The following is a 12326-nucleotide window of genomic DNA, read 5'->3' as shown; positions in this document are numbered from 1 at the left end:
TCCCTGCTTTCGTTCAGTCCTTGTCGAGTCTTTGTTGCTGTCATCATCACACCTTGTTTCCCCGCGCCTCTGAGTCCTGGCCGTTTAGTTTGAATCTAGTAAGTTTAGTTCCCAGCTTTAGTTTGCACTTTGTTTGTTTTATATTCAAAATAAATTATGATTCCAAGCACACCCGCCACGCCTCGCCTAGCCTTCTTCCACTTGGGTCCTCAACCCTCCACACATACCCAAACACATTTAATGTGTCGTCGTGTGAAGGGAAGATGGGAAAGTCAGTTTACCGCATTTTAATCATTTTCAATTAAATGAAGTCAATTCAAATGACCCCCCCCCTTCCCAATGTATTCACACAATGAATCGGATCAACCAATGGCTGTGCAACCAGTAGCCTATGACGACATTGGCTGTAACATACAGTATTTATGTGCGCGCTGCCAGTGCCATACTCGTGCGATTGGTGTGCAAAGTGGTTGTGATAGGCTACAAACCACATTTGTCACAGTGTGCGGGACACATTTGTAAGTACATGCGTGAAACTGCTTTCATGATGTTTGAAAGGATGATACCGAAATATGCTTATTACCAATTTGCACTGTAAACCAATAACATTTTGTTTTGCTGTTTCGTCGTGAATCGATTGTCTTTGGCTTATTTGAGCGTTGTTTCATTAAATTCTAATGATGTTATGTTGTCCGTCGGCCGGCATTCTGTGAGCGAACGTAATTGTTAGTCGTGATGAAGACAAATTTGTTTTACATTGAAGCTGTCATTTTGCGCACGTATGATGTCGCCAATAATGGTGTGCTTAATTTAAGCGACGCATTCGCCGCTGGAACGCTAATAACTTGTTTATCCGTGACCTGGTGTGAGTGCGTCTTTGTTTGCTGCTGGTCTTCGCATCGCCGTCAGGGCGTCTTTGTTTGATGGGGATTGTCATGCTTGTGCTATACGGTGTGTGTGCGTGCGTGCGCGCGCGTGCGTGGCTCAGATAACACCCAACATTGTTGTTCATGCCACGCCAAAAACAGTAAATGTCCTACATAATGGAATAACATAAGGATGGTCAAACGGTATTGCATGGCGTCATTCACCCAACCCTTTTGTAATGAGGTAATGCATATGTGCACATTGTGTTGTTGTTATATTTTAATGAAGGCATTCCAACGTTAATCTTCGACCGTCATGCAAGTATCCCTCATATAATTACATAATTCCATCACAAGAAACGGTTGCTCCATGAAATTCAACATTCCACTCCACCTATTTCCCTGACATGAGGATCTTTCTCAAATGCGTATATATGTAATATTTTATCGTTCGATCTAGTGCCCCAATTAATCGTGAACCCACATCATTTATTCCACACAAGATGCTGTTAAAATAGGACTCAATGTGGATGATTGCTAATGCCAAGACGTTTTTGTTTTTTGTTTTTTTATGTTTTTTTGTGGGATGGGCGGTGGTTGGTTGCAATTTTCTAAAAGTCCATGGGGTGTCGTCACTGAGCTTAGTTTCTAAGATTTGCTGTTTTGTCGAGTCGAATGAATGAATCCCAACACATTTGCTCCTTTTCAGGTAAATCGACGAGCATCATTTCAAGATGGCAGCCCCCGAAGGTGAATATGTCATTCTTATTCATAATAACACCGAATTGTTTTGATTTGCTGATTTTATAGCGCCCCCTCTGTAGATATTCAGGTCAAGGAACTTGACAAGCGGGCCTCTGGCCAGGCCTTTGAGGTGATCCTTGGCGTTCCTACCCCAGACAATAAGGGTGACTTCCCCTTGGCACCCCCAAAGAAAAAGGATGTCTCACTGGATGAAATTCAGAGGAAGCTTGATGCAGCAGAAGAAAGACGCAAGGTAGAAGTTTGCTTCATTTTGTTGAACAATTGGGGGATTTTTATTTTATTTTATTTTTTTATCAAAATGTATTTCAACATTATTTCTTCGCTGTCCTTTGAAAAAGACTCATGTCAATTTTTTTTTATTTGTTTACATTTTTACGTTTCTGAATGCAGACATCGCAAAAAAATGTCAAAATAATAATAATAATGCAGTACTAAAAAAAATTGGACCCAAAATTGGACGGCGATGATTCTTCACGAAAATAATGATTTAGGATTCTGAATAACGTTTGTTTTTCTTGTCCAGAACCATGAAGCTGAGGTTTTGAAGCATTTAGCAGAAAAACGTGAGCATGAAAAAGAAGTGCAGCAGAAAGCTGCGGAGGAGAACAACAATTTCAGCAAAATGGCCGAGGAGAAACTCAATCTAAAAATGGAAGCCAACAAAGACAAACGCACGGCAATGATGGCAGCAATGAATGAAAAATTCAAGGAGAAAGTAATTATGCTTTATTCAAGTGTTGTTTTTGACACCACGGTGCTGGGATTCATTTTGTTTTTCTCTTGACAGGACAAAAAATTGGAAGAGGTGCGAAAAAATAAGGAAACCAATCAAACCAACTTGGAAGACGAGAATTTGTTGTATCGTCGTCCCGGGCTAGAGGCAGACGGCCGGACCGAGATTTACGTCCCGGCGGAGGCCGTCTGCACCCCCCCTCCGGGCCAACGCTCATGGGAGATATGTCGGGGAGGGGGGTGGGACGGGAAACGCGGGCGGCCGTCCTCTCCAAGAGTGATCGTATATTTTGCATCCCGGGTGTCGGAGAGTCTTCGCCTGTATTCGCTTTAAAGGAGAAGTTCAACAATTCAGCATCTAGAAGGAAAAAAGTAACAGAGTGCCGGGCCGAGATTCAAGCTGTAGACAAAGAGATTTATTTGACACAGACATACAAACAAGACATATATTCTGGCCAGAAGGGATTAGAAATCCGAAGAACAAACGGAATGCACTGGTTTATAAAGCCTGCAAAGTCCATCCCCCCAAACTTTTCCTTGGGCGTAACATCGTAAGGCAGCTAACGGTATTGGACAACTACAAAATGCAGTACTGGGTGCAGTGCTATTTTTTGACCATTGGGGGCACCGTTACTCCACGTAAACTTAGGCTCGCCACCTTTGGCCTAATTTAAAGCTGACCTCTGCATGAACTTCATGGTTACGCAAGCTCATGTGTACCTTCCTGCTCATAAATCTTGCGGACAAGACATTTTTATTGCTTGCAGCTGGTGTTTGGCTCACTCACTCACATGTAGCACGTGTAGCTCACGTGTTCGGAAAACCCCTATCTCACAGAATGCCTTCAAGGCCAGCCAGAGTGCACGTGAACGGAAAGCCCCGAAATATATCTACTAGGTCAGAAGAAAGGAAAATGTGTCAGAGCAGGTTTGGGTCAAACCAAGTGGCCTTGTACAGGGATGGGGGGCATGAATCTACATAGATAACTAAAATTATATACTTCATTCCTCCCTTTCATGATGTAAACACATCATGAACAATCAATGTCAAACACGGTCCCACCTATGTGTTAATCCCAGTACATATGCGTGCATCAAAGTTCAACAATTTCGAAAAAACTGGTAATTAAATGGGATCCACTGGTAAAACACACAGAGCATAGCTATTGTAGAATTTTCTTTTGAGGCAAAAACCTGAAAATGAGGCTAAAAATGTCCAGGTGTTGATGAGGTAGGAATGTTCAAAGTTCAACTGCGGCGATCGGTGGGGCAGTAAGGGAAGTGCTTTCAATTTTCTTAGGGCAGGGCTCATGCTGCCCCAATCATCAGTCAAAATATTCAGGCCCATTCTGTACAGTCCGGCTGATTATGATTTTGTGCTGCCCGGGGCTTATTGTGCCCCATAAGAACAGTGTATTGTGAAAATGTGGTTGGTGATATCTGATTGTATCAGAAGAAGGGATGTGTCAGAGCAGATTTTGGGTCAAGCCTTTTATAAGGGGACTGCTGGATGGGGCATCAGGTGAGTGATCCTGGTGGGGGTTTGGGGAAAGCTCATCTGGGGGCGTGGCATTTCTGGCGGTGGAGGGTCTGGTCGTGGTCAAAAAGGTGTGCCTGGTGGTGGTCCTGTAGACGTTTGCTGTTTGGCGGCTACTCCTGGCTGGTTGGAGTTGAACACTTCTCAGCAGGAACTGGAGGTGATGACGGTGCAGGCGCTGAAGGGAGCGCTAGTTGAGGACCTCCGCACAGGGCTGCTGGTGGTTGCGCTGGAGGTGCCTGGGGCCCACGGCTGATTGCACCTGAGTCAGTTGAGGGCTCACAATTGGTATCACGGGCTGCTATTCGGGCCATTCAGCAGCTGCTATCACCAAGTCCCCTAGACAAAAACCAAACATGAGAACTTTTCCCAATCCGTTGAACTATGTAAAATTTTGAAAATTATATATATATATATATATAAAAAAAAAAAAATCCTTACTTACATTCAATTCCCCCTTTTGACACATACGTCATGTGTCAACACAAACGATACCAGAAGACTCCTGGTACTCAGACTGGAACCAACTTACCGTCCACAGCCCGGGATCGGCACTCACGAAAACACAGAAACTTAACCTGAAAGCACTTACTTACTTATTACACCAAAAACACATTGCAACACAAACAAAACTACAATGGTAAATAGAAATCAAACCATAAGAAGTCATTTCAGACACAGATCAGATACACAAAGCTGGAAGGTGGTTCTTGAAGATCTCTGACCTGCAAGACCAGTCTAGCATAGGACAGCACAACATGTCGGAAAAACATTGATATCGCGATATTGGCCCATGCAATGTTTAATCTGGAATTTTACGCTTTGCAGAAATTCAACCAGTCAGACACCAACTAAAAAATGCAACAACCATCCAATAGTTGATAACTGAGAGGTAATTACCCTTAAATATATAATTAGTTCGCCTATTTTGGTGCATGAAAAGAATTCTTTTAATTCTTTCAATTCTTATATCAAATTATAAAAATGTCAGTTCTTCAGATACATGTTAAAATGCTATATTCAGCAGCCATATCGCATATCACGTTATTCCAATATCGTGCAGCCCTATTAACATCCATCATAAATAAATCAACTATCAATGACAAAAAAGCAATAAAACTGTAAGAAAATCGGGGTTAGGGAAAAAACTTCACAAATCAATCATGATGAGTCTGTTGTGCTGCAGGAAAAGGGGTTAAACAACAAAACAATATAAGTCACAGTCAGTCTGTCCCCGTCAGGTCTTCATAAAGTCAATAACACTCTTAACGTCATATAAAGTCGTAACAGCTCAGAAGTGGCACAATCATCCGAAGCCACATCATTAAAATTGGGCCTTCTCCATATGACTATTTTGTCAGTCAAATGGTGCCCTTAAATTGTCACGATCATAAACAATCCCATAATCAATATTAAAGTCAAATTTTCACTAATCCGCCATTATATTCAATTAGACTAGTCAGAAAATATACAGTTACGGGTGAGAGGCAATTACTCTCATATTGTGATCACAAACACCCTTACTTGTACTAATTATCATGGCCATATTGTGCATGCAATAGTTTCCTACTCCCATAGGCGCCTGCAGCTGCTTTCTTCTTCTCATTCTCACTCTTTTTTTTTTTTTTTTATGTGAGTAAACAAACGAACAAACAAACAACACACTTCACAGACAAACAATCTCACAAATCACAACAGATACTCACATTCCAATACAGATAAGAATACACCCACATACAGGAGCTATAACCACAGAATTAAATCAGACATTTACACCCCACAGCTCCCCTTTCACTCATGAATATGAATACTATCCCAAATTTTCAATATCAACCCTTTACTCATCTTCCCCACGAAGCTCTTGCAAACCTAACGTTTCACAAACTAAACTTATCCTAAGTTACTCTTTTCTAACTGTCGTCGTCACAGACTATGTAAAAAAAAAAAAAATAATAAATTAATTTAAACAAAATGTTAACAAGGATAGCTCGAATACTCCAACTTCGTTTTCATCGTGTTTCTTCTCAGAATCACTAACAACATCAGATTTGTCCACTGTAGTGCCTTTCAATGCTGATTCAATATCATACTACTTCAGACATCTCTTATACCACTATTTTTATCCAGATATAAAATATTCACTCCAGTTTTAGTTTATTATGGTCCTCTTTTTATGCAACAATCTCTTCTAGCCAAATTATTTAACATATATCAAAAGTATACTCTACGACATTTATCTGACTATTTTACATATCTTCTTCTTTTAGATTTTTCCTTTAGGGGCCGCTACAACGAATCAGTTGCCTCCATCTAACCCTGTTTTCTGCATCCTCTGCTCTCACGCCAACTACCTTCATATCCTCTTTAACTTCTTCCATTTGGTCTTCCTCTAAATCTCCTACCTGGCATTTAAAAGCTCATATCTTCCAATATATTCACTATTCCTCCTCTGGACATATCCAAACTATATATAAAATTCAAACATATTCAGGTGATTTGTTTAATCCTATGTGTCTCTTTTTTTTTTTTTTTTTTTTTTTTTTTTTTGGTTCTGTTTAGCAGTAGAAATCTTACTATATTTAATATATATAGATTTAAAAAGTTCACCTTCAAATTCTAACTATTTTATCCATAAAGGTGTTAAAAGGGACTTATAACCTCAATCAATCAATTAAGTCTTTGCAATTTGACCTATTAATTTCAGCATATTTTTCGTCTAAGTTCTATAAGCTACAAAATATTGCTATAGTTTATCTTACTCCATTAAATAGCTGCAATGTATAAATATATTTAACACAGCTAAATCTGTATCTTCAATATATATCGGAATCACCACTATCATTAATTCCAAAAATTCCAATATTTTAACAGCTAAATCTAAATATAAAATTGAATTAGTAGTCTCTCATAGTCTAAACGATACAGCCAAATTACCTAATTAAACCAATTTTTCTTAGTTATTGCATCTCAATAAGCTACAAAAGAGTTACACGAATTTCAACACATATATCTTAACCATCCACATTTATTTTCTATTCATTCTAATAAATTGTCTTAAAATGATGATTGATTTGATCATTAAAAAAAAATTCCTTCAATTTGGTAACACCATATAATCCATACCCACTTGTCTAATGCGTCCTCCCAGTGTCTCCCAACCATCGTTCAACAGTTTTGTCCTCTGAGCTTTCATGAGTGTGTCCATCCATGCTCGGGTTTTGTTTTGTCCAGCCAGTCCAGTTTTGTTCATCCAAGCTGCTCAGGATGTAACTGTAAGTCCTTTCAAAAACAGTTAATCACACATAACAGGTGTTCATCATTGTCCTGTGTGTGACGTTGTGCCCCCCTACACAACAAAAGTCCTCCTTTGTTCCAGAGTTTTTCCAGACTGGAGTCACTCTTCCATTGTTCCATTTATGAAGAGATTTGGTCGACACCAGGATTTGCATCTTTCAATGGCCAAGGACTTGTACAATGTTCACATATAGGGACAAAAATAAAAAAAATTGTAGGCTTACTCTTACAATAAAACTTTTCATTATGGATGACCAAGATATACTTGTCATTAAATATTACATTATTATATTTTTTTTTTAGCATTTCTAGTGCTGTAGGTTAAAGTGTGAACTAATTAAATAATCACAAAAAATTATCAGATTTGTCACATTATGACAGATGTTTACGTCAAAGTTAGCGCATATTATGTTTAAATAATAAACACAACTACATGCATTAACCGTAAAGCATTTAATATATATTTTGGTATAACTTTGACATTCAGATCATTTGTTTATGTCAAAACATTGGAGACATTTTTTCTCTTTTTCATTTATTATTTTGGATTTGTAAAAATAAATCACCGAATAAAAAATAAGCATGTATAGTGGATCAAAAAATGTTAAAGACATCCTTATAACACGAGACTTTCAAAAATTAACACATAACGGGTGCTCTTCAAATTTGGCAGGCGGAAAAAATCTAATAAAAAAAAAACCCTCCTTATTTAAGTGATAAATTGGGATTAATCCAAACTAAATTTAATCGACTTTATCAAAATATAATTGTTTGACAGCCCTAGTCATCTCCATCAAGTCTATCAATCTAATGCTATATTTTCTTTATATTATTTTCCCTGCTATTTAACTTAACCTCCTCTCAATTCATTTGGTTCAGCACCTATTATCCTTCAAAGTGACTCCTGTAAAATTCATCATTAATAATTTCTAAATATATACTCAAGCATAACCTATCATTTCTTTATGCAATGGCTATGTATATATTTATTTATTTTTTATGCCTTCTTAGTCCCCTCATATTTTTCAAGCTGCTATTATATCTACACTTACTCTTCTTATAAACTTCTACACACAGACTATTCCTTCCATAGATTATATATTCATTGGATTCAAACATCCTCGTTTCCCATCTCCCACTTCTGTACCATTCCTATCACCATCAACTCTGACCTTTCACACATACACACACATACACCTTCTGCTGTCCCCCTTCCCTCCGCCTTTCTCTCTCTCTCTCTCTCCGCCTCTCTGCCTCTCTTTCTTTCTCCGCCTCTCTCTCTCTCTCTCTCTCTCCGCCTCTCTCTCGCTCCGCCTCTCTCTCTCCACCTCTCTCTCTCTCTCTCTCTCTCTCTCTCTCTCTCTCTCTCTCTCTCTCTCTCTCTCTCTCTCTCTCTCTCTCCGCCTCTCTCTCTGCCTCTCTCACTCTCCGCCTCTCTCTCTCTCTGCCTCTCTCTCTCTCTCACATCATATCATTCCTCACTTACGTTACAAATATTACTCTTAAGATTCCCCATTTTGGACCCTATCAATATCTAAAATTTAAAAGTACTTTTTTTTTTTTTTCACATCTTCAATTTAATTTATACAATCAAATTAAACCATTTGGACAATCATCTATCAAAAAGACTACCACAATGGACAAATCTTTGTTTCATTTTACTTAATTTCTACAAAGCCTCTCATAAATCTAAAAAACGGCATCCAACTAACATTTCACATTATTTATCTTTCCTTTCCTATAGCTGTCCTCTCTCCCTTTTAATTTCACTGTCAACATTTTTCTTTTGTTTACCGGATAAGCCTAGAATCAAAATTACACACCAACAGTCCACATCAGCGACTCATCCTCTTCCTCCTACCCACTCCCCAAAAACAGTTAGCCTACAAAAGAAAAGAAATTTAAATCAAAGGAACAAAAGCACAAACACAACAATTTAAACATCTCCATCCAACTTGCAACGCAACCCACAAAACAATTCACAATGTGATTCACAAATCTTTTTTCGACACTATTCCCACTAACACACCTTCCTTCCTTAACATGAACTGCTCAATACCAGCTACTCAGAAAAACACGCTTCAGTCTTTCACCAACCTGGCTCACACACACACGCATCGACCTTTTAACCTCCTCGCCCCTCACCCCGTGCCATGCACACTGATCTCTCCCCTTTGCACACTTTCCCTCAATTTTGCTCAAACGCCATTATGCAACACTATGCAATTTACTTCCAACTATCAACTTTTTACTTGATTGTCCGTCCTGGACAATTCACCTTTTATACAAAAGTCCGCTGCCTGCCAGCGGTGCATGTTTTTTAAGCACAGACCAAAAGATACTACAACAATAGTTCATCTTGAACTAGCCTCGTCCTGAGGTGTTATAGTCAGAAATACAGCAATCTTAATGACCCAAACCTTCCTGGCTGGGGACACTGCTTAGACATGAAAAAAATAAGGTCTTCCTCGACCTCCTGAATTGCACCAATCCTTGGTGTAATCCTTACACACAATATACTCCTTAGCCTGCTCTGAGGCCGAAAAACATAGGGTCACCTTAACCCGATTATCACAGAGAGTCCGCCTAGGACTAACAAATATACCAATACAACATCACAGAGAGTCCACCTAGGACTCACAAATATAACAATATAACTTTTTCTGGCCACCCTTTGGCCTTTAACGTCCACCTGGACGACCCGTCCTGGGATTTTTAAAACAACACATCAAAAAAACGGTCCGTCGTGGACTTACCCTTTGCGTCCTGCAAACGATCCACACTATCGGCTCATCTTAAACAGTTTTATCTGTTCATCTTGAACAGAACATTCACACTGTCGACTTATCTTAAGCCGTGCTCGTAACAAGAGCATAAATTGCCCTCCCTGGGCACTTCGTCTTAAAAAAAAGTTTTTCCTAAACCCTTTTTATGACGGGAGACCTCTAACAACACGAAGACAAACAATATAGCCATCCATCCACTAAAGCTTTTAGACAAAATACGCATGCATTGTGTACATCTTAAATCCGGCCCTACACATTACAATCTTAATTTAATACAGTCAATGCATAACTCTTATATATATAACTATTAAAATTATATATATATATATATATATATATATATATATATATATATATATATATATATATATATTTTTTTTTTTTTTTAAATCTAATTATACTCATCTTTAATCCTGTTCTTTTCCGGTTCTTTTAAATCCGGGTCACGGCACCAAAATGTTGTATCGTCGTCCCGGGCTAGAGGCAGACGGCCGGACCGAGATTTACGTCCCGGCGGAGGCCGTCTGCACCCCCCCTCCGGGCCAACGCTCATGGGAGATATGTCGGGGAGGGGGGTGGGACGGGAAACGCGGGCGGCCGTCCTCTCCAAGAGTGATCGTATATTTTGCATCCCGGGTGTCGGAGAGTCTTCGCCTGTATTCGCTTTAAAGGAGAAGTTCAACAATTCAGCATCTAGAAGGAAAAAAGTAACAGAGTGCCGGGCCGAGATTCAAGCTGTAGACAAAGAGATTTATTTGACACAGACATACAAACAAGACATATATTCTGGCCAGAAGGGATTAGAAATCCGAAGAACAAACGGAATGCACTGGTTTATAAAGCCTGCAAAGTCCATCCCCCCAAACTTTTCCTTGGGCGTAACATCGTAAGGCAGCTAACGGTATTGGACAACTACAAAATGCAGTACTGGGTGCAGTGCTATTTTTTGACCATTGGGGGCACCGTTACTCCACGTAAACTTAGGCTCGCCACCTTTGGCCTAATTTAAAGCTGACCTCTGCATGAACTTCATGGTTACGCAAGCTCATGTGTACCTTCCTGCTCATAAATCTTGCGGACAAGACATTTTTATTGCTTGCAGCTGGTGTTTGGCTCACTCACTCACATGTAGCACGTGTAGCTCACGTGTTCGGAAAACCCCTATCTCACAGAATGCCTTCAAGGCCAGCCAGAGTGCACGTGAACGGAAAGCCCCGAAATATATCTACTAGGTCAGAAGAAAGGAAAATGTGTCAGAGCAGGTTTGGGTCAAACCAAGTGGCCTTGTACAGGGATGGGGGGCATGAATCTACATAGATAACTAAAATTATATACTTCAAATTCAGAAGACTGAATTAAGAGTGAATGCAAATTAATGTGAATGCAATGTCATTTTTGTATTTTACTATTCTTTTTTGTTGTTGATGCTAGCCGGTGTATTTGTGTGCATTTCCCACTTGAAGTATTTTATTTATTTATATTAATTCTCAAGCTAGAAGCGTTGTTGTGCTTATTGTTTTTATTGTGTGGCTACCAACTTGCACAACGTAAGTAGTGAAATGTATTTAACATGCTTGCAACCTTATCATTACATGTCGTTTTGAAACGCCTTTAAGTTTCTGTTGTTTACTTTTCATGATGAAAAGTCGAAAAAGTAGCACAAGTTCTCAAGAAGACACGATTTGTTTCACCGTTTTGTTGCACATGGAGATATTGCTTTATTTTGCTGTTCATCCCAAACTGTGTGAAGCATGTAAACTTATGCTTTCATTATTACCAAATGCATTCCTTGTGAGAAGTTAATGAGCAATACATCTCAACATCTTAACTGTATGAATGACTTTTCTAGTTGTGCTGTAAACAAAACAAAAAACAGACTGTTGACAAGTAAATGTTTACCACCTGCATGTAATCTGTTAACATCACACTTTTGAAATATACTATTTTCACTGATTTATTCACAATTTGCTTTATTTTCTCTTCCTTCTGTCTTCTTTTCTATGCTACTGTGTTCATTGAACTTCACAAACTAGCACGGTTTCTATTCATTCTTAAAATGGAAACGATAGGCTAAATGCAAAGCACTGACAAATTACTTTGATATACATCCATCCATTTTCTGAACCGCTTACTCCTCACAAGGGTGGCGGTGGGTGCTGGAGCCTATCTCAGCTGGCTATGGGCAGTAGGCAGGGTACACCCTGAACTGGTCGCCAGCCAATCACAGGGCACACAGAGACGAACAACCACCCACACTCACAAGCACACCTGGGGACAATTCGGAGCGCCCAATTAACCTGCCATGCATGTCTTTGGAATGTGGGAGGAGACCGGAGTACCCGGAGAA

At 39.4% G+C, this 12326-nt stretch overlaps 1 protein-coding gene and 1 long non-coding RNA gene across 2 annotated transcripts; one reads left to right on the top strand and one right to left on the bottom strand.

The window, feature by feature from the left end:
- The first annotated feature begins 374 nt into the window (after positions 1–374).
- LOC144007838 (stathmin-like) lies at positions 375–11932 on the top strand. The gene is made up of 6 exons (XM_077507755.1): positions 375–518; positions 1576–1616; positions 1691–1863; positions 2155–2346; positions 2419–2485; positions 11323–11932. The coding sequence occupies exons 2-6, from the start codon at positions 1601–1603 to the stop codon at positions 11331–11333; spliced, it is 459 nt and encodes a 152-aa protein (XP_077363881.1). The 5' UTR covers positions 375–518; positions 1576–1600; the 3' UTR covers positions 11334–11932.
- Positions 2758–10141, bottom strand: LOC144007730 (uncharacterized). The gene is made up of 2 exons (XR_013280325.1): positions 4345–10141; positions 2758–4238 (listed from the first exon to the last, which is right to left on the bottom strand). It is a non-coding gene; the product is annotated as an uncharacterized LOC144007730 (long non-coding RNA).
- Positions 11933–12326: the final 394 nt, after the last annotated feature.

This window comes from Festucalex cinctus, chromosome 19 (assembly GCF_051991245.1).
Source record: "Festucalex cinctus isolate MCC-2025b chromosome 19, RoL_Fcin_1.0, whole genome shotgun sequence".
NCBI lineage: Eukaryota > Metazoa > Chordata > Actinopteri > Syngnathiformes > Syngnathidae > Festucalex > Festucalex cinctus.
The sequence above is the reverse complement of the archived record's forward strand: the minus strand, read 5'-3'. Positions and strand labels throughout refer to the sequence as shown.